This window comes from Neophocaena asiaeorientalis, unplaced genomic scaffold (genome assembly GCF_003031525.2).
Source record: "Neophocaena asiaeorientalis asiaeorientalis breed wild unplaced genomic scaffold, Neophocaena_asiaeorientalis_V1.1 scaffold49, whole genome shotgun sequence".
Classification (NCBI taxonomy): Eukaryota; Metazoa; Chordata; class Mammalia; order Artiodactyla; family Phocoenidae; genus Neophocaena; species Neophocaena asiaeorientalis.
In genome coordinates, this window is record NW_020172456.1 from 1,270,290 (window position 1) to 1,294,029 (window position 23,740).

At 40.7% G+C, this 23,740-nt stretch overlaps 1 protein-coding gene across 2 annotated transcripts in view; it reads right to left on the reverse strand.

Annotated features, from left to right (window-relative positions):
- Positions 1-23,740, reverse strand: part of NRXN3 (neurexin 3) — a 1,577,176-nt gene that overhangs the window by 859,728 nt on the left and 693,708 nt on the right. For both annotated transcript variants that reach the window (XM_024737819.1, XM_024737820.1), the window contains 4 exons: positions 12,962-13,081; positions 4,345-4,726; positions 3,352-3,542; positions 2,376-2,549 (listed from right to left, as the gene is read on the reverse strand). In XM_024737819.1, the coding sequence (XP_024593587.1) occupies positions 2,376-2,549; positions 3,352-3,542; positions 4,345-4,726; positions 12,962-13,081 (867 nt within the window). The remainder of the gene's footprint in view (positions 1-2,375; positions 2,550-3,351; positions 3,543-4,344; positions 4,727-12,961; positions 13,082-23,740) is intronic.

Consider the following 23,740-nt stretch of genomic DNA (forward strand, 5'->3'; position numbering starts at 1 on the left):
TTTTTTTTTTTTTTTTGTGGTACGCAGGCCTCTCACTGTTGTGGCCTCTCCCGTTCCAGAGCACAGGCTCCGGACGCACAGGCTCAGCGGCCATGGCTCACGGGCCTAGACGCTCCGCGGCATGTGGGATCTTCCCGGACTGGGGCATGAACCCATATCCTCTGAGTCGGGAGGCGGACTCTCAACCATTGCGCCACCAGGGAAGCCCAACCCCAATTTTTATACTCTGTAGAACTGTGCCTCCGATACAGTAGCCATAGATGCATGTGGCTATTGAGTACCTTAAAGGTGTGGTCTGAATTGGGGTGTGCTACAAGTGCAAAATATACACTTGATTTTGAAGGCTCATATGAAAAAAATAAAATGTCTAACTAAAAATTTTATAATGAGTATATGCTGAAATGATAATATTTTGGATATATTAGGTCAAATTAAATAAAATGTAAAATTAAACTTAACTTTACCTGTTACTTTGTATCTTTTTTTTTAAATGCAGCTACCAGGAAATTTAAAATTACGTATATGACTTACATTATATTTCTATCAGGCGATGTTGCAATGGAGTTAAATGGATGATGCCTGTTGACTTTTAAATCTACAGAACTGATGGCATGATAAAAATATTTAACATTTGAAGAGAGCCTTATACTTTTGAATATGTGCTTTTATTATTATGATTTTACTAGATGTGATTAATTATTCCAGGAAAACTGGAATTTCTGTCATTCCACAATCTCCTAAACTAGTATACTCAAATTAATTCTCAAATGGCGCATCAATTTCAGGACTTCCCTTAACACCCAAAAGAACTAAGAGCAGGCCAATAAAACAAAAACTTTTGAGTTGAATGAAACTGTGCATTTTCAGGAGAAGAAAGCAAAGTGGCTGCTTTAAATGCTTGGTGATTCCCAACTTCCTGTCCCTCCTGTACACACACAACATATTTGGCTAACAGAATTTAAGAAATATTTCTGACTAAAAGAAAACTGGAGAGGGTTATAGGTCAAGAAAACTGGAGAGGGTTATAGGGTCAAGCGGCCTTATTACTAGTGCAAACTGGTAACAAGAAACTGACCCTTAGGCAAAGGAAAATGACTTCCATACTATAAATAAGCCTGGGAAGCTGATTAGAAGCTTTTATTAAAATGTGCTTTATGATGGCAAGTGAAGGACTGAAGCTGGTTAAGAACAGGAGCGATAAATGAAGTTGGACAGTTAGAAGATGAATGAACAGGTTGGATGTGGTAAATTAATGAGGGATACAAGAAAACACTATATTGCACAAAAAACCATGAGGCTCCATCAGACAAAAGAATACATAGGTCCTGGTGACTGATCAGATCATCCTCTTTGCCTTTGAAGTTAGACACGAGTCACCTTTTCAGCCTACCCAAGGAGTCTGGGGAAGGCTGAAAATGTGTCTGCTCTCCCCTGCTGTTAAAACTAGATAGCTTTTATTGTAAAGAGCTATTGGACTCAAATGACCTATAAAATTCAGTTAGTGTCTCAAGAGACAGTGGATTATCTACAGAAAGAGGGTGAGCATGGTTTGTTGTGCTGCATGGGTGGGCATGCAATGCTATTAAATGTCTCACATTAGATAATGTTTGTAAATAATAATCCTACCACTTATTGAGTACCTACTATATATGTACCAGGCCTTCTATATATAACTCTGACTTATATATATTACCTTCCAAGGTAAGTTTTATTGTCCCATTTTACAGATGAGGAAGATATCATTCAGAGAGGTTAAGTAACTTGTCAAAAGTCACACAGCCAACAGGAACTACTACCTGGACCTAAATCCAGGTTTTTCTAACATCAAAGCCCATGCTGTTCCACTACACCACACCAAGAAACTGCCAAAAGATGCCTGACATCTAGTAAGAGCTCAGTAACTGTCACTTCCCTTCCTCCATCATGGCATTCTGACATCATTTTCCTACCTTCTGCTCAGTTTGCATTGAATAATGCAGTCACTATTAGCAACATAAGAAATATTTTATTAATGGTGACGCTCACATAAAAGTCTCTGATTTGTACCTCCCTGTGTATTAAGATATAAATAAAAGTCCCTGATACCCTTTCAGCCATGCTGGAAGCAAAGGCACAAGTCAGGAGAAGCCTGATGTCAACGCCAGGAAAGGTCCTCTATGGCAAGTATGAAAGACATCTGCCAACATATTGTACCTTCCTGGAGCCTGTGCCACATGTCTTGACATACTCAGCCAGTGACAGGAGGACATCAGTGGTGATGCAATGTCAGATAGTGAATGGGATGAGAGGGGACTGGTAAACCAAGGAAGGAGGCACTGGCAGAGGCAGCAAAGAGGCTTGCGACAGAATGTAGCTTAAAAAGAAAAAGGTTGTACCTTCACAGCCACGCTCAATCTGTCCACTCCGATGGAGGGCATCGTTGATGAGGTCTGGCAGGCGTCCATTCAAGTCCACTGATGCCAGACAGCCCTGAAAGCCATCCCGGGAGGCCACGAGCTTTGGGAGGTTGCTGTACATGCCTTGGGCCAGACCTGCCATGTAGAGGTCACCTGGAAAGGAAAATAGGTAGTAAAAGCAAATGGGTAAATGGTATGGAAACCACGTCAACAAAAGCCAAGTCACATTAGACTGTTCACTAGATAATGGTAATACAGTTGGGGGGGAACAGCATAAACAAAATTATTACCAGAGTTTCTACATTGTAAAAAGAAGAAACTAACATTTCTTATGTGTCATTCATTTTATACTCATCATCTCACAAATTTTAATCACCATATCCATTCTATGAGGTAGGTATTGTTCCCATTTTACGATGAAGTAAAGATTAACAACATTTTCAACAAAGCAACCACTTATGGAGTACTTTTTATGTGCTTGTTACCAATAGTATGCTGAGAATATTATAGACATTATTCCATCCAAACTCCTCTAACAGCCCAGAAAGGTAGTAACAATTATTATCCTCATTTTGCCAAAAAAAAAAAAAAAAAAAGTATATAGAAGCTGAACAAGGCTAAGAAATTTTACCAAAGTCACCCAGGCGGTAAATGACTCAGCTGAGATTCCAAAACCTACATGCCTTCCTCTGTATTATGATCCCTCCACATTTTGACATTTATCCCGTCATCACTCAGCTCCCACATGCCCAAGGTTTACAGAGAAAACAAACCATCCCTAAGGAGTGGTAGAAGTAAAAACTAACAAATTGCATCATGTTATAATTCAATGTTGTTAAAATAGGTTATGTATGATGTATCAAAAATGCATGGCGCTCCTAAACTGTAGTTTACCTCTGGAAACAGCCTTTCCACCGTAAGCTCTAAAAAGGAGAAACTTCTTTACAAGGTTTACCTTTCAAATCCAGATTTTTGGCACCATTGATAACCTGAGTGACCACCTTAGTGTCCACTTTCAGGCTGTGGGTGTTACTGTTGTCCCGGGTGATGACGACGTTGTGCCACTGGTTGTCATTCAGGGGGCGGTCACTATTGCCTTTGATCACATTGGGGCCGTTTCCGAGGTCAAACACGTAGTGTATGTACCTAGGAGGAACCACAAGCACCCAATGACTTGAGATTCCCTGCAGTGGTTTAAAGGCAGTGTGTACATAACTGGCATGGGGGGCTTCAAATCCCCCAAGCTAGACTGGCGTCATGCAAGAATAACTAAAAGCTTGATTTAAGAATATAAAAATAATCAGCTCCTATTCTACCAGACTTCACTTGAGTTCTATACTCATTGAATCCATTTCTTTAACACTACCTAGTAAAAATCCAGAGACACAAAGCAGTACAGCTGGGTACACTCCAAGACATTAGGGGGCAACATCTAAATTCACAGTCAATCATGGATCTGTTTTTTGGGGTTTGTTCTATTTTTTGCTTTTGTTTTGACTACTTCCCAACACACAGTAGTAAAATATCTTGGAGCAAGAACTGCTTTTTAAAATTTGCATATATGGGCTAATGGTAGTACTGAAAATATCTGTATTTCATTTCTTCCTATAAATTTGGTGGTTGCAGACTATACTGCCCCAGAGATAGATGCAACACATACCCTATCCCTCTTTTGCGAAAATAAGCTTTTTTTCCCATAGGTTTAAAGGACTACGTTTCAGATTAAAAAGCCTGACAGTATTGAGTTAGAAGAAGATCTTTAAACAAACTCAGGAATCTCTCTCCCCTCCAGTCCTAATGATTACAAAGATATTTTTAATCAATGGGGATGAGAGCATGAATCAGGAATAGAGGGTAGAGAGTAGAATAGACAGTTTTTTCTGTGCGTATTTTATTCAGGGTTTGAGCTAAGACATTTAGTATAAACTAGGCGATCTCTTCCACTCACCCCTTGACGAGCTCAACAGCAATGAAGTCATTGCCATCACCGCTATTGAAGAGAATGAAGCCGTCAGCGGAGGTGGTCTTGAACTGGAAGAAGAGGTGCATGGAGGTGTAAGCCTGGAGGGTGGCCAGGCTCAGGTAGCTGCTCTTGGTCTTAAAAGTGACAGGGTCAGCGATGATGTTCCTCAGTCCAAAACGAGCCTTCAGTTCGCAGTAATCGATGTCTCCATTTTTGCACAAGTCAATGTAGAGCAGCCCATTAAACATGAGGCTCTGCAGGTGGCCAATGAAACTGGAGGGGACAACGGAGATGTAACGTTTCTCGGTCATGATACCAGTTTCAATGTTGTGGAATTCCAAGCGGGTATGGTCTCCCACCATTGTACCTGTGAAAATCATAGATGAGATACAAACAGGAGAAGTTACCACGCTTTGTCATAGCACCCTTACTACATCTTTTAGGTCTAATTTGTTTCCACACAAAACATTTGGTTCCAGAAAAAAAAATACTCAATATAGTAGATTTCTGACTTGGCTTCAGTCGGGGAGCTGATGACTGGCCCAGCCCAAGTTAAACGCCCTGCATCCCATGCGCTCCTGCAGTTGCTCAGAATGTCCCATCTTATAAAGGAAAATATAAGCTCATGGGCGACTCAAGTTAAAGGATGAAACTATTTGTTTTCTCCATTCAGGAAAATAATTGGGTACCAGTACATACAATAAGAAGGAAAACTTTCATTGCTCTAACCCTTATAAAGATAAAATAAGTGAGCCTTAGGCATTCATTATTAATATTTCTTGGTGTAATAATTCACCACCCAGTACTTGTGGAAAAGTTTCTATTGTAGAACATATTAATTTTACCTGACCAGCAACCATTGCTTTTGCTGATAATAACAACTAATCTTCCTTTAGGAAGATACCCTCCTCACTTCACCCTTAAACCATCTGGGCTGGATGAAGACGACCCCACCCTGGCCCCTGAAATAATCAATCTACCCAGGCAGAACCACTCAGTGTATTTTTATCTCTCTAGCCGTAGAGTATGGTCTGCAGACTAACAAAATGGTCTTCGAAACTTAGCATGCATCTGAATCACACAGTTCACTGAGCCCCACCCTTAGTTTATTATTCAAAAGTCTGCAGTGTAGCCTGAGAATCTACATTTCTAACAAGTTTCAAGGTGATGCTTACATGACTGGTCTAGGGACCCCCGTTAGAACACTGGATTAGCAGCAACCCTAGTTGGTCCAGTAATATTCCCCCAGGGTTTGTGCTGGAACACTTAGGAAAGAGACGTTCTTTGCAAACAAGGCTTTCTGAAGGGGTAAGCAGAAAACCCAGGGCCGCTGGAGGCCACGTGATAACTGGAGGGCTAGGGCCTCCCTGGTGAGACAGCAGATCCAGCAGACAACCACAGAACGGGGAGGAACAGTTTCGGCAGGATGATGTCATTTGAAGACCTGGATCTAGCTGGCCGAATCTGGACTTTTAAAAACTACATGGCAATAGATTCTCCTTTATGCTTAAAGCATTTGAGATGGGTGTCTGACACGTGCAAGTAAAATATCTCCAGCTCATACAAGTAAAATATTAGACCACTCACTACCTGGTTTACCCAGAAGTAGTGAGAGGCTGGGGCAAGGGTAATGAGGTGGGCTTGAAATAAATACAAAGAGACTGGAAACTTTAGCAGTCAAGGAAAACAGCATTAGTATGGCCAGAGTAGATGGCTCTCTCACATTTATTTGGATAAATCATATTAAAATTTAACAAACCATGTCCTAATACCCCAGAGGTAGAAGGAAGGGAAGGGGAATTCCCTCTTCCTTCCCTCTCCTGTTGTTACCCTCCACTTTGAAGAAATTCCATTAGCAAGACACTCCTAGAATCTCTTACTGCCTCTTTTATCCATTTCCAGAGGAAAGGAAGTGACAAAATCTGAAATATTAAGGATAGTCTGCAAAGAGAAACCATATGTGCATAGCTCGGCCTCTGGCATGTCCTTTAAGGGAGCAAGCCGCCTTCAAGAAACACCAGTTTACCTCACTCACTCATCCGCAGCATGGGTGTTAGAGGAACAGGCCTTGTTTCAGTCCTACCCCAGTTCTGAGTTAGTGTTTGAGTGGGCAATTCTAATTCTGAAATTCAGTACATGTAAACCACATGTTTAAACATCAGTGTTACCACTAATAAAAATATCTCATTTCCACCAGACTTGCATTTGTTTTTCTCTATTGGTATAGAACTCAGGTGGCAAAAATTAAAGGAGGGGAGGGGATCGTATTTTCTTGGGTCCTTAAACTGCAGTATCTGGGAGCTTCAACCAGATCACACCCTTGGATGCTCAATATTAATTTCATCCCTTTGGGAGCACACACAGACCTAATTCAAAGAATCGCTCATAAGCACAAAAATCGAATTTACATTTTATGAGCTTCTATGTGGTGTTTTGACAACTAATGACAAATCGTTCTCTTAATATAAGCAAAAATAAAATAATGATGTTGGTTAACCTACATATAAAATTGTAATAGAACAAAAATCAAAATGCAACATAAATCTGCTAACAACTGAATAACTAGAAGAAAGAATCACTGTATAAAATTACTTAGTATTAAAAATTGGACTCGTCATGAAAATGCAAACTAGCATAACCTAAATTCACATGATCTAAAAACAATGAAGTGACTGAAACAAATACCCTATGTCAATTTGGCTACAGCTGTTCATACCAGGGCTGGAGGCTGAGAGCTGGGGCTGGAGTCTGATGGGGAGGGGAAACCACAGCCAGTCTCGATAAGGACACAGGAACTTAACTATGATGATGCTGGCAGTCCTACTCATTCTTATTTTAGCGTTAAAAATAAAAAAGATCAGTGATGAGAACTAAAAAGTGATAAAGGGGTGATCTCTGGTGAAGACTGGAGTTCAAAAAAAAATTCGAAGAGACAATTTTAAAGTTAATTGGGATCTTTTAGAGAAAAATAGATAAGTTTATAGAAAAATCAGCCCCTAGAATTGAGGGGTTAGGAAATTCTGCTCATTAGAACATGAATTTCATAAAGCAAGAAAATCATGTAGAGTGTTGACTGAGCTCTTCAAGAAGAGCTTGAAGAAACGCTTGGACAAGTAAGAGAAGGGAAGCTAACAATGAAATTTGAGAATTTAGCCCAGGGATGCAGACGGATTTAAAATTCAGGATAACTCAGAGAGCTTCAACTTGAAGTTGGTGGGATTAGGGGGGCGGGCAGGGGAGTGAAGAAGGTGACCAAATTAGAAAGGGGCCAAATTAGAAAATGAACTAGTTTCACTATGTGCTAAAGGAACTCACTTGGCTGCAGACAGAGATGCCAGAAAAGATGTATGCTACTGCACCTGGAAAATGCACTGAAGAGATTGCTGAAGTTTGAAACCTGCGCCTTTTTAAATCTGTGTATCACCTAAGCAAAATCAATAACCGGGAACCTTTTCACTCATCTCTTCTTCTTTTAGTCATTTCAATAAAATAATCTTTATTATGGTGTAGTGTGTAATGTTAAAGTTATAATAACACCATCAATTTAGTTGTATTATTCTCTATAATATTCTTAGGTTTCTCAGGCAGGTGTTACCAATCTGCTTTTTGTTGTTGCTTCCCAAAGAATGAATGAATGAATGAATCAATCAATTTATTTATTTCTAGGAGACGTCCCTTTATAATTTTGTTTTATTTTTTTATTAATTTTTATTGGAGTATAGTTGCTTTACAGTGTTGTGTTAGTTTCTTATTGGGACCGACACATATACACTACTATGTATAAAATAGATAACTAATGAGAACCTACTCTATAGCACAGGAATCTCTACTTAATGCTTGGTGGTGACCTAAATGGGAAGGAAATCTAAAAAAGAGTGGATATGTGTATACATATGACTGATTCACCTCACTCATCTCTTTTGAATGCTGTCTTAAATTAAAACTTCCACTTAAGGGGAGAACGTATGCATACTTCACAGCAGCTGCTTTCAAACTTTGGAGGAGAGACGAGTAACTTGGGAGAAACCAACAAGCAAAAACCAAGACTACTGAATAGTCCCTGTATGCCAGGCATCATGCTAGGCACTTTATAACCACCATCAAATGTCACTATCACAATAAAACTGTAGAGAGGCACCATCGTCTTGCTTTAGAGGTGAGGACGCTTTGCTTAGAGAGGTTAAACTTCTATCAAAGTTCATACAGGTGATAAATGGTAGACCCCCAAATTGAACACAGGCATGTTTCAGTCCAAAGCCCATATCTTATCTTGTACACTATACTGTTTCTGGAGAAAAAGCTTGACTCATTCCTTGCATTATTGCCCAAGAAAAGCTGTAGGTGGAATTTAACTGGTGAAATTTCCATGCAGAAATTGTGATGAGTTCACATTCCTTTTCAGTGGCCAAGTATTATAGTGCCATTCCATCTAATTCACGGGTAATGTATCCAGCCCCTTCCCCAGAACAGCCATGCTGCCTTGACTCCTATTCACACATTCACTTCCATAGTTCACTGATGGCCAGCAAGCAGTTTACAGACCAGCCTGACTCAGAGTATTGAAGTTTGTTGAGAACATAAACCCACTCAAAATTTTGGCCAAGTTCAAGCTGTAACTTCCCCCACAAGGCATTAGCATATAGTGGATGAGCATGTAGGCTCTGAGGCTTCACTGCCTGGGTTCATAACTTTTCTGTGCCTCAGTTTCCCTGTGAAATCAAGAGGAAATTATCAGGGTTAAATGTATCAGTACATATAAAGTACTTAGAACAGTGCCTGTTAACTATTACTAATTATGCAGCTTTCATTTTTTTTCCTTTCTCTGAAGTGTGTTAAGAATTTCCTGGTGACTTCATTTATTGCTTTCTCCCTTTTACCAGAACACAAGCTCTTTTTAAGTAGGGACCACGTCTTGTCTCTTCTCTATGCCCGACAGGGTTTGGCAAAGGAGCCCAGGCACAGCAAGCATCCCTCACATCTGTGGAAGGAGGCTGTACTTGAGACATCTGCTTTGGAGTCACCACTAAGAGCAGGCCAACACCGAGAGCTCAGCAAAGACACCGGGAGAGGCTTAGAGGAGGCAACTTGACCTCCCTTGGCTCACAGACATGGGGAGAGAAGTTAAGAAAACTTAAAGACTTATAAAGCCTTAGTAAAGGATGCACGTTTTGCCCACAGTCCTCCAGCTCTACCACTCTCACACCCTTTTCTCCACGATATCAACGTTTTTCAAAAGTATATACTGTAACATACTTTAGTAATTTAAAAGAAGTTCTGGTGCCAAATAAATTAGGCAAACACTGCATATGTAATTATTGATGATGAGCAATGTATATTAGCATATTAAAGGTTCCTAATAGGTCTTTCAAGTAAGAATTCCACTTCATTTTGTTTAACCTAACATTTTCCAAATTGATCTTATCCCTTTTTTTTTTTTTAATTAACGTGAGAAACAAGTTTTTTCTTGGAAAATGATTTTTACAGCTTGCCGCTGTACATGCTATATAGGACGAGGGAAGGAAAGGAAAAAGTCAACATGGACCAGAGGAGTCAGAAGAGAGGTGAATTTCTGTACCAGCAAGAAGTTCTAGGTGGCGCGGGTGGTCCCTGCAGTGTCAGGCCCTAATGCTGAGGAGCTAACCCAAGGGAGGTATTCTTTTAATTTACTTTTAATCATAGAAATCCAGCTCAATCCATCAATCCTTAACTGTCAACTGAACTTAGTATTTTTCCAGGAACACGTTATATTACAATTAATGAAAACTGCCAGGCCGAGGACTATTTCTTTCCTTGCTTTAGATTTCTTATACATCGGACCTATTCTTTGCATCATTTCTACAAACTAGCTGAAAATCTGACCTCCTGGGCGACTTTAAACAGCATGAAAGGCATTACTAACTAAGCCAATAAGACACTACTTAATAACCTGAGGACTATGTGGTTTTTAGTTTCGTTTCCTGATTTTATGACTTCTGTGAGCTAAAACTGAAATTCCCAAACCCCTTACCACTGTAGGAAGCAATCCAAGGTTGTGGCTCGTAAGCAAAATAGCTCTTTTCTTCTCCCAAGTTTCTTTATCCTTATGGCTGCTTTTTTTCCATCAGCAGCAAAGCAGGGGGCAAGGCAGAATATGAAACAGCTTCATTAATTTCAAATATCAAATTACTGGATGACTTGGGCATCCATGGTTTAATCCTGCCTTTTAATTATTAGTGGTAAGAGAAAGCACACTTATAATTACCTTTACTGTAAAGCTTCTAAAAAAGAATAATGACTGAGGGAGGCATTACACATTACTGGACCCTCAGTCCTGCAGTTCTTTATGACTATAGATTTAATGGTATATAATTTCCCTATGGAAATAAAAGGAACTTGCTGTCTGGAAAGAGCAGGGTGAGGTCGCCATCTAGTGGCTGTTTATTGAAAACACGCTGCAAATAGCACTGTTGGCTTTACTGGGCTAAACCCAGAGCAGGCACCAAGGGACGTGACATGTTATCACTGCTGCCTTTGCAGGCTGCTCTCTGCAGTCTCTCATGCGGATTTCTTGAAGAATTAATTCAGGTTGGCTGTGGGTTCTAAAGCTTACAATCATTCTGCTTATTTTCATTACATAAAGCTAAGTTACCCTTCAGGCATAGAGAACAGCAACTGTTATCTCCCACTACTAAGTTATGTCTATGTACAACTGGAGGGTGTTGGCTAATCACTGTAGTTCTGTTTGTCTTCTCTTTGGGAGGGAAGGGGTTGGGTACTGTTGTGTACCTACTGAAATGTATTCCTCACCTCACCCCAATCCATTCCACTGTATTTTACCTATAGTGTAAGACACACCATTTTCTTAGGATGAACTGGGAAGTCTGACAAGCAGCTTGACTTGGTCAAATCACACAGACATGAATTTAGAGCTTATGCACACAACTCCTTCTAAGTTCGTGTTGCCCTTACGTAAAATGACAATAAGAACACTTAAGCTGCAAGGCAATGGTGCGCTCCAGAAGATTACAGGAGTTGATATGAGTACAAGGCTAACCCAGCACCTAATGCCAGCTGGGCACTGGATATATGTGAGCTGTTCTCGCTCCTTCCAGACTCTCCTTCTTGACTCACGCACACCCATACACACAAACACACTCTTACCTGCACAAACACATACACGGCTCACTATATAATTCCTGACTCCAGGAGAACAGAAGCTCAGGCTCATGATTATAAAATTAAATTACAGAACCCAAAATTGCAGAAACTTTATTCTGAAAATAGTCTTAGCAACAATAGAATTTCAAGGTGTAAAGCATTTTAGTGACAATGACTGTTAAACCCGAAGGCTCCTCACTCTAACCTGTCTTATTCACGGAAGAAACTGTAGACATGGCTTAGGCCACTGACTTCATTTGACAGGTCCAGAAATGGTAAGTGACTTTCCCAACATCCTGCAGAGAATCAGCATCAGGGTCCAGGTGTCCTGACACCAACAGTGTTCCGCGTGATACCCCATCCTGCCCCATGTTTTCCCTTCCCACATGGACAAGAAGTCTGCATAACAGATATGCACGGCTCTCAAATACTGGAGAGTAAAAATTTTAGAATGCAGCATGTAAGATGCACTGAAAGATGCCTTCTCTCTTCTGCCCTAGATCTTATTAAATTATCCATCAAATTCTGCCCAAAGATCTACCTCCCTAAACCACTGCAGATTTCTCCAGCCCAAACTGATAACTGAGAAAATTATCTTCCGATTGACAATTATAACCTTACCCACCCAAATTAGAATCTCATTATATATTCCTTGTCTTATTTTCAAATTCCCGAGTCCTATCTCATCTACAAAATTGGTTCATTGTTGAAGGAAATAGGTAATTTTGTTCTTCCCTTTTATCTTCTACAATCCCTAGCACATTCCTGAAATATAACAGGCTGTCAAGAAATACTTATTGCTTGTGTGGGGGTCTGAATGTTCCTTTACATCTGTATGGATTCATTCACTTATTCCTTGCCCTCCTAGAATGTAAATTCCACCAGACCAAGGACTTGCCTAATTGTCCACCACCACATTCCCAGTGCCTTCTACAGCAGTGCTTAGTACAGAGCAGGTACTCAATTAATAATGATTAAATAAATTATTGAATAATTATCCAGCACCTTCTAAGTATCATGCACTCACTTCGGTACTTACTTGTACCTATAATGTTCTGAATTTCTGGTTTATCCGTCTCCCTCTACTGGAGAGTGACTCATTCAAAAGGGAAGGACTGGCACTTTGAAGGATGATTGATAAGCGGTTTTTGAGTAACTGAATAATAGAAGGATCTGTAGAACTCTACATCTGTTCTCCAGACACATACTCTATGCCTAAGGAGAGAGCCCCATCAATATGTAACCACCATAGGGGATAAGTTCTGTAATACAGATCAATGAAAAGGGATTATGAAAATATAGAGGAAGATCTTCTTAGTCTTACCTGAGCCTTAGTCTTACCAGAGAACAAGACATGTGACTTCTGTTTAGCAAAATACAAGGTTTCCAAACACAACACTTTGCTCACTGAATGACCAAGAGGAGTCTGAGAGCAAAGAGACAAATTCACTACAGCTGTACTCACCCTCAGCCACATCATCGTCCACGGTTAACTTAAGGCTTTTTCCTCTCCGCACCACCCGAACGGTGTGCCATTCGTTGTCATTGAGCTTCTGCCCCGCATACAGGGTCTCTGGTCCTTTGCCTAAGGGCAGTGGTAAGTGCCAAAGTTAGAATCAATTCTGAAAGTAGTGTTCATGGCATCAGAGTTGTCAAAGCCACACTGGTGCACATGACCCAGTAGCATTCAAGGAATCGTATCCCTCCAGAGCCCATCTGAGTTTCACTGATCCAACAGGGTCCTCCACAGCAGTCCCCAGTGCAAAATCTCAACTGAATCATAATGGACAATAACAAATAAGTGCCCTCCTTTATCTAAAGGTGCAAGATATTTAAAATGCCAATGGCAATAAGCCAACATATATATGCCAATGGCAATAAGCCAACATTTACAGGAAACAGTAGTCAGCTGTCATTTTGTTTCCTAAAGTCTTAGACTTCAGATGAATTTCTTGAAGATACAAAAAATTCCTCACACATTCCCTTAGAATCATTCAGTCACTGAGGCATAATACACCAGTCTGGCTTTTGGAGAGTATCCACCAATTCGATGAGAAAAGAGCTATGCTTTTAACTTGACATTTCCATTAACCCACGGTCTTACCAGAATTCAGTGACCACAGAAATCACGACAGTAACCGTTACCATAATAATAATGTCAAGGCTTAAACCCCATTATAAATAATGCTCCTGAAGGGAATATGATGGGCCCCGGGGCTTATTCATTGTTCATCATCTTCCAAAAAGATCCAAAGACTTAAAATATGAAATAATGCAAAATTCCAAAATTGAACCTGGTTAGGTCAAAAGAATATTCAGTAAAACGTGCCACTAAATAAAGGAATAAAGCAAGTTGCCTCAAAAGATCCATGATCAAGGTGCTCAAGATGGCGTTCAAGTGAACCCTAGGAAGAATCAGATGCAACAAGGAATTATGGTATTTAGGGGCAGAAGTTGGCAAGACGAACACTGAGGCATTGAAACATTTCAGTTAGTAATGAGGGGGAGTGGAATATTATGTTTCACTCGCCATTGAACTGAGATTTAAGTTGAAAAGACAAAGAAGGTTGCATAGAACCAGAAAACTTAGAACAAGTTTGCTCTCTCTACATAGATAGCTGATCCCATGCAGAAAGATACTGCTTAAATCTTCCTACATTAGTCAGTCAATATATGTAAAGCCTTACTTCTGGAAACAACTTGCAAAAACAAAAAGATGAAACAGGTAACTGGGCAATACATCTCTATGGATGTTATCCATCTGAAATATTTCAGAAGACTACACACTTGGCTCCAAGAGGGCCAGGTACATAGTAGGTGCTTTAATGAGTGCTTGTTGAATAACTGATGTCTACCTATGTCTTTACTTCTTTGGAAACCATCAAATAAGGTCAGTATACTTTTATCTAAGTAATTTTGAAACTTTTATTATATATCTTTCCTTAACCACTCTCCCCACTCCTCTACCTCCAAGACTGAAGATATTATATATCGTTTAGGGGAGAAAAGAAAAAAGAGTATCATTTGGGTAGAGATCTTTTAAGCTAGGTCATTTTAAATTGGATCCTTTAATTTTCAGTAATTAGTATTTCTATTAAGTGTTGGTTATAAGAGTTATGACAGTGGCTGAAGTTTGGGGAAATTTCCTTCTTGAAAAATAAACAGTCTTTCAAAGTGGAAAGATTTCTTTCAATCACAATGTATTCAGCAGGTAATTTGTGTTTAATGTTTTTCAGAATGTACCTATACCCCACGTGCAATCCATAGTTACAAAAATCCTGAGAATTCCGTGAAGAAACTTAGAATGGACCAAATACACCCAGAACTGAGTAATGATGCCGTGAGACCAATGAAAAAAATAATTCTACAACAAAAGATGTAATACACAATCTTAGCTTCTCTTTGTGGGCATTCCTGTCTTTCATATTATCTGAAATGTATACACTGTAACAGGCTTTTCCCTACATTTCAACTGATTAGATAGCACTGCTCCTTATCTCATTAAATTCAGGTCTATGAGTGATAACAACAGCAGCACACTGTGTAGACACTGGGAGAAAATGGACCCACATCTTGTGGGTACTTTGAAGCAAGAACAGATGTTCTCAGAAGAAACAAATCTGCCTTTGTTTTTTTATGTTTTTATCCTCTTTATTCTACATGCAAATGCTTCAATAAGAAAGAAGAAAGTAAAGAAAGATGTGGAAAATATTTGAGGCAGAACTGCCTCAAACATAGGCTATTTCAAGAGCTCTTATAGGTGGCATCTGTTCTTTAGACAATTTTCACACATCGCTTAATTTTTAGGATTGCGAACAGATAAGAGGGAAAAATACTAACACTAACACAATCAGTTTTAGGACATTGTTACATTAGTGCCATATCAGCCATAGAGATGGAAAAACAAGCCTTGCCTCAGCCCAGGGTGTGGTACATGCTGCTGATATTCTGCAGGTACTTCTGGACTCCTTGAAATGTCCACTATGGTCAGACTGAAAATTTGACTCTAAAACTTTAGGATGTGATGGCCTGTGACCAAAAATGTGAAAAAAAGAACTGAAACCTCTCATACCCTACTGCTTGATTGCACTTGACTTCCCACCCCACTACTCCTCATTACTCTAAGAGTAGAAAAAAGATTCACACTCATCTCCATAAATCGGCAGGGAAATGAGTATTGTTTGATATTTATTTTCAAGCAATAAATAGAGAAATCTCAGTGAGCTTCTGGAAAACTCTCAGCCTCCAAAAGTGGAGAGTCAATGGCATTTATCTTTAATCAAGCTAAAAGGTCAATCTGTCCTACTAGAAGGAAAATGTGGTTTAAACTCAGCTGGAAATGTTCACAAATAGAGGGGAAGGGCAAATCTAATCTGTAGCCTAAGCATAAAAATGGATTGATAAGTGATGCAAGATGCAGACACAAGCTGAAAGTTGAAACATACAGATGGATAGGTTTTAGAAATAAGAGGATTCGGTTTGGAACAACTCCTCTGGAAGATTCAAGCACAAAGCATCAGTACAACAATGAATGTGAAGAGTTCTTTGCTGTTAAGTAGAGGATGGTCCAGATAAGAAGGAGGAAATCATTTTGTAAGCTGAGAGTTAAAAGGGAACTGGTGAGAACTTAAAAAAATATTATCAAAGCTATCAATTATCCAGCACTGTCCTTTTTCTTTTTAGTAGCGAGGAGAATTATGATCTGTAATTGGATACATATTGGATGCATGTATTAGATGCATGTTTCCTTCTTTTATAGTTTAAGTAATCAAGTTTGATCACAAAACAATCCTTTGATTCCCGTTAGGCTGCTTCGATTCTTAATTTTGATCTAAATACAGAAAACTAATAAGTTGTCTGACACCCTGTAGTTGAATGTCCCAGGTAATGACACCCATGACTGGAGTAAAGAAGCCAACTTGCAGATGAAGATTTCTGGGGTGCAGCAGTCTGTAGCAGTGGAGCATTGAACCATTTGCTATTGTAGGACAGAGAGCCTTCAATGAATCCTCTGGGTAACACCACACAAATGCCCATTCAACACAGCCTCACTGCAAACTCATGTAGTAACATCTTTTTTAGTTAAGGCTGGTCTCACAGAAGATCCTCTGATGAACAGGGGATAGAGAATGAGAATCATGGAAGAAGGACACAAACTAGACTGTTTTCTTGACCTCTCCTACAGTAACCCCATGGAAGCTGGAGCTAAGAATAAAATCAAAATGAAAAATTAGGAGAAAAGTACCCTTTGAGAGAGAAATCATTGCTGATTGCTTGGAGGAAGATGACACTCAGATATGAGCAGTGTCCCCTCTTTCGGCAGATAGGGAATGGAAGTATGTGGGGGAAATCTACATTTGAGCACTACTAAAGGCACCCACCTTCACAAGGTGGACTTTGGATTTTAATTATTTTGAAGCTATTTAGTTGTGTGTTTTTTCTTAAACAGACTGTTCACAATACCTGAATTTGTTATTCCCCCCAGGAGCAATATAACCGGCAAAACTACAAGATACCCAAATATCTCGTATTTCAATAATCTGTCAATATATTTCTAAGACCTGCCCAAACCAACTAAACCAGATGGTTTTGCTCATATGCAGGGAGTAGAAATCCCTTCCATGTTCCACAAAGTGCTATTTCTACAAGTGGGTGGGTACCATTTAGAAACTTTGGCGGGAGGGGTAGGAGGGACTAAGGAGGCAACACCTGCACCATAATCACTGAACATCTTCCTATTTGTGCAGGAAGGGAAAAGGGAAAATGGAAAACTTGATTTCTCTTGGAACTATGGTTTCACATGAATCAAAATTCCTACAATGCATTAAAAAAGATGAAATTCACTCCTTTAGAGAGGTATAGTGAAATGCATGTGATTATACATCTAAATGACATGGCAAATAAATACACAAAATGATGGACCGTGTTAGGTTTAAAGAACAACAAAAATATTTAAAAAGAGAAAACTTACCTTATTTCCACCAGCACCTTAGGTCGGGCAAGCTGAGCTGTGACAAACATTTTACTAAGCCTATATATAGCACCATATATTTTATGAGTCTTCCTCTCCAGAGAGAATAGATTCAGCAACTAAAGCAGGGATAAGGAGGAAAAGAATGGGACTAAAGAATAAGGAGGGTGGCAGGGAAGTAGGAGAAAAGCATTTTATTTGTCCCCCCAAATTTCATGTTCTGCTTGTTTTCTTTGGGCTGACAACCCAACAGAGAGTGAGGAGTGTTTTGTTTTGATAAAACTTATTTTTGTCAAAAGCATTCATTTTCTTTGAAAAAAAATTAAATCATATTTACTTATAGAGCCTGTTTGGTGAAATATTTCAAATAGATCATTTCATTTTCTACTGGACCCTTCAGGACTCAGGAAGAGCTGTCATCTCTCCTACAATAGATGCAAAAAGCAGAGGAGGCTCTCTGGAAGCCTTGTATTAAGAAGTCTCCCAGTGAAGTATGTGAGAAAGACAAGTGAGCCAATCATTCAGCTTGAGCCCATACACCCTCCTGGAGGCCTGCGTCTAGTTAAAACCCACTGAAGACACCAGCGATATGTATTGGGCTTGAATAGGTCCATGTCCCACCAGGCCTGCCACATGCAACATGTTCGTCTCTGGGCTACCATCCCTTTCCCTGTGGCTCATTCTCTACTCTGCCTTTCCAGGTTCTGACAGAGTCCTGTTACTAACACCAACCACATATCACAGAGTTTACTCACATATTTAACAAATGGTAAAGGAGCATCGGCTTGGGTGCAGGCACCATTCTAGGTGTGAAGGATGAAGAGGCGAACAAGACAGACCAAGTGCTCGCCCTTTACTGAGCTCACAGGCTAGTTTGGGGTGGGGGGGCAATGAAGGATAAAATACAAATTGAAGAACATGAGATCATTTCAGATAGGTTGGGTTCTATGAAGAAAATACAACAGGGTAATACGATGAGCAGTAATTGGGGTGGGGAGTGGGAATAGAGGATTGGCTACATCACAGAATGTTCCAGAAAGGTCTCTCTGAGGTGACATCTCTCTTCTGGCCCTGTACCAGGTTGGACGGAGAGCTATTAAGTGAGATGGTACATCTGAGAAGGAGCGGAAAGAAGTCCCTTATGTCTGCAGAGGGGCTGTGACAGGAGAGAAGATGGCAGCGTAGACAGAAGCCAGATCTAGAGGCCCTAGAACCTGAACGCTGCTTTAAGTGCAGCAGGAGGCCACTGGGAAGTTTTCAGCAAGGGGATCATAGGACCAAATTTAAGTTTGAAAACTCACTCTGGATTCTATGGATGCACTGGCCCAGAAGAGACAAACAACGGAGACGGAGAGATGTACTAAAAGGCTGTTAAAGGCAGGAAATGAAAGTGACCTGGACTAGGGAGGTAGCAGTAGAAACAGAAGTGGTGAGGTCTGTGATGTATTTCAGAGGTGGGGTCGACAGCACTTGGGAGATTGGTTTGGGAGGTGGGTTGGAAGTGGGAGAGAGAAAGAGAAGAATCGATGATGACTCCCAGATTTGGTCTGGGAGCCTGGGTGACGAAGGCACCTTCAACCGAGATGAGAACGATTCCAGAAGAAGCAAGACATGTTGATTGATCCTATTAGCCAGGGGAGCTTACTTCTGTTACTTGTGTCTTTCCTACCTAGCATCAGTCACACTTGTTATCATCTCCTGCCAGCTTCCTGCTGATGAGAAGTGTGAATCAGAGTTCACTGCTTGCAACCTTGACACAAGGTTGCTGGGTTAATGTTATCTTTCTTTCTCTGACTCTGTCTCTCTGTCTGTCTCCCTGTCTTCCCTCTTCTTCCCTTCCTTCTTTTCTCCTTTCCTTTCTCCCTTCCTTCAAGAAAAAACATGCTACTTTTGTAATCCCCAACAGCTAAGCAGAGTATCTTACACCAAGGAGGTGTTCAACATACTAGAAAAAAAAAAAAAAAACTAGTGAGTGAATAAATAGAATTGAATGAATTAAATAACAAATTAGTACACAGGTTGAGGGAGGGAGAAGAAATGGAAGGGGAGCTGAAGAGAGTTACAAATTATTTTAGCAATATAATGAATTGGACCAATTCAGGAAGATATTCAGTACAGAAATAAATACATTTAGTTGAATTAAGAAGTGAATACATAAAATTGAATGAACAAATAAATAACAGAGTAAATCTGTTGAAGGTAGAGGAAGAGAAGGAAGGGAAAGGAGCATAAGAGACCTGAACATTGCATTTTGTGAATTAGTGAATTAGACAAATCTGAAGCTAAAAGACACCAGGCAGCAGATATAAATAAAGACACTACCTTTCCTTTTAAACATATATATATATGTGTGTGTGTGTGTGTATATATATATATATATATATAATTTTTCTCCCCAGCCAAAAGACAATGCATCCTTCTGGGAAACTCACATGGGGATGAAGGAGGTACCAAGTACATTCATACATGATCTTATTTAGGTTCATAATATGAGGCTGATACAGTTTACCCAACTTTACAATAAAGAGGCAGGGCACAGCACCACAAGGTCAAGGTCACACAGCTATAGGACTCAACCCCCAGTCAGTCCATCTGCAAAATCTCTCCACTGAGCCTCATTTGTTCTCACAGCTCCATCAAGGTTACACTCCCGGGTCGTCTCAGTCCAGGTATTTGAGGAGGATTGACGTGAGCCCAGGTAAAGGACATGGAGAAAATCAGAACACTGCCTAATATGAAACCGGAAATCTAATTCGGGGGTTTAATGAAAAGTAGGACCTGAGTTCACTTTGCTTTTTCAATTTCCAAGGCTAGGATCTAGTCCCAGCATATAGGACCTACTAATAAAACCAAAAGAAGTTAAAAGTTTACACTGGAAATGGAAGGGAAGGGTAAATATGCCATCGTATTTTGGTGCACCAGCAAGCGACACTTTTGGTGTCCCACATCGCGTCCTGAGCCAACCTCAGATCTCAGCCACAGAGGCAGCGGGCAGTTACTGCTACGCACCGTCACACACAGTCCGACAGTCCCCGCCTCAAGCAGGGCCAGCTCTCAGGTCTTCTCAGGCGCCTTCCTTATCTGCACACAAGAACAGCAAAGTGGGGTAGCGGGGCTGGCAAACAAGGGGGATGGAGCTCATGGATAAATGTCCCAGTCGCCTGTCTCTCGGGCAGACAGTTCTTGGAGGTGCTCATCACAACAGCCTCCATCTGCCCCACTTCCATGTGGCTCATGGCAGAATCCTTGACCATGGACGCTTGCATTGGTGTTTCTTCCTTCATGCTCGTTATCTCTGCTCCTTCATTCCTACTTTGGGGATCCCTCCCAAATAAACCACCCAACCCAAGTCCTTGTCTCCGACTCTGCTCCCAAGGGAACGCAGACTACGATGAAACATGTAGCACTTGATCCCTTCCTCCCTAGTAACTTAAGATGGTACAACCACCCTGTGAGGTGGGTGATACCACTTATATGATGAGATCCAGAGAGGTTAGGTGACTTTCCCAAGGTCACAAGGCTATTATATTATGATGTTATTAAATCAAGAATCCAGGCCTCCTGACTCCACAGATAGAGCTCTTTCCATTAACCTCTAGCTGCCTGAAGTCTATGAAGTCCAGGGAAGACAGGGGACAGTGGTCTGCTATCAGCACTGAGGACAGACTTGGGGGCTATGGCTGTAAATTAGCAAATAGTGACCAAATGCTTGAGGTTGTGAGAAAGTGGCATAGGTCTCTGAGGACCATCACCGGGCTCTCTGCTATGAGGACCCATGAGGACCTGTAAGGACCATGGAGGGCTTTTGAGAAGGTGAGGTCACCATCATTCCTAATTAGCTTAGGTCTGTTCAAGATAAAAGTTAAGAGGTGTGGTCTCCATACCCACAGTCCCTTCAGGCTCTGTGTTTTTAATAATTACCACATTCCAGGTGGTGGACTTTATTTTAAATATAAAGATATAGTCACTGGGTTTTAAAAAGTATCCCCAAAACAAAGAGTTCTGTGAAGTGGCATTTCCATATCAGGCCCCTGTCTGCAGCACCTCCTTCCCACAACAGAAAGTACTAAATCTAAGGTAAGAATAGGAAAGGAATGATATTCCCAGCCTATCTCCTTGGAATGATAATTACAAGGTCTACTGGCTTATGAAATGGATGACATTAGCTGATCACCCACTGTGGACACGGGCAACTGCCACACAGAATGGTCCTATCACCTGGGTGGACCCTCTTATCCTTTTAACATCTGGTTTGTGCAACTGGGGGATCCAGGAGGTCGCATTAGCAGAGAGATCACTCTACTCTGGTCCCAGTTCACTAAGGTGATGATCCTTTTCCCCCCTAAAATAATGTGTATGTAGGTTTGAAAACATGAGAAATGATAGCTCCCCATCTCACTAGAAATATCATCTCTTTATGGTACTCACCAAAATCAAACTTGCAAGACAAGCACAGAGAGGAAAACGAATTAAAACCAGAGCATTAACAAAAATAGATCTAGTATTTTAATTCAGATGTATTTGTCTCCCCTTAAGCAATGTAAATGCAACAGACTCCTCATGGAGCAAGTGTGGCCTTGGGTCAGACATGCAAAGTGGCTACCCTGGCAAACATGACTAATTTCCTTGGGCTGTCTTTGCACCTTTGTGCAATGCTTTGGGTATGTTATGGACATGAACTTCAGACTGCTGAGTGCTTTATCCACGTACCCTGAATTCCTGAACCAAATGGGGGCATCAAACAAAAGGAATTGTTACTATTGGAGAGGGTGAAATCACCACCCCACTTCCAGGCTGTATAAAGGATGTTAAGTTTAATTGAGAGGTTCACTACGTGCTATAAAGCATTGTGGAAGTTTCTAGGGGTGCAAAGATGAAAAAGACACATTCACTGTAACCAAGGAGTTCAGAGCCTACTGGAGCAGTTGAACAAATAAAAACCAATTGTGTGGGAGCAATGGGTATAGAGGTTTGCCCTGGGTACCCTGGTGGTCGGGTGCTTAGTCTATCAAGAAATCTGAGTCATTAACTACCCTTTTCTCTTATTTGTTCATGCAGGACCATACAGATCATGTAAGCCAGAGACCAAGACCTTCATTTCTATATTCTCAACTCTAAATAGTACTATCTTTGGCATGCACAGTGGATTCTCAAAGTCGAAGAGTGAACGAATAAATTTCTTTTTCTTCTTATACTTGTATTAGACTCTGTTAATAATAGCTAATACGTATATTTTACTTACCGGACACTGGTCACTGGACAACAGTCTAAGTGTTTTACTAATGAAGTTATACATTAATCACATAAAGTTGTTGTGGTTGATTGTACTGTTGACAGTATTTGCTGCCCCTTCCTATCAGCCTTTTCCTAAATAGGTCCATCCTCTCTGGAGGATTATATGTCCTGTCCCATTAAGTCAGACATTTCGTGTGGCTTGCTTTATAACCAAAGAAACATGAGAAGTGTCCTGGGCCGCTTAGAAGGTTTATGAGCCATCACACCACATCATAAGCTCTCTCTTCCCTTTGCCACAAATCCAAGATGTGACACATTAAATGTGGTAGGAAGCATCTGTGGATAATGTTAAGAATTCAGATTCCGGGACTCCAGACATTTTACTTGTCTTTTGCCAATCTTTATTTCTCTCCTCAACTCTGTTTTCCTATTTCATTTTTTTTTCCAGGTTATCTCCTAGACATGCCTTATTTTCCCAACCCCTTCTTTCCTCTGGTAAAGAGGAATGACCTCTTAAGGACATCACCACCCAGTTCCGCAGGCCATTAAGCTAGCAGTCATCCTGGACTCTCCTTTACCTCACCTTCTGCAGCCAAACCATAGCCAAGCCAGGCAGTTCTATCTCCCAGGTACTGCCTGAGTCTATTCTCTCCATTACCTCCCACCCCTGCTGCATGAGTTCTGGCCTCCCTCTGTTCCCACTTTAAGGAGACTGAGAGCGCAACTTTAGCAATACCTATCTATCAACCTTTCACACTCTGGTCAGAACTACTATCCTTCAACAGAAATTTCTTCATGCCAGTTCCTACTTTAAATCCCCAAAGGCCACTAAATGTCTAGGTACAGTGAAGGCATACAGAGTCCTTGGGGATCTGGCCCCAGCATAAGTTGTTATAACCTCACTTCTCATAGCAAACATAACACACCAACTGCACCACCTTGCACCTGGTTATTTCATCAGCTTAACCCTAGGCACTCTCAGAACCTAACTAAAACATTGCCACACCAAAGCCCTCCCCACCAAATTCCTTAAACTCA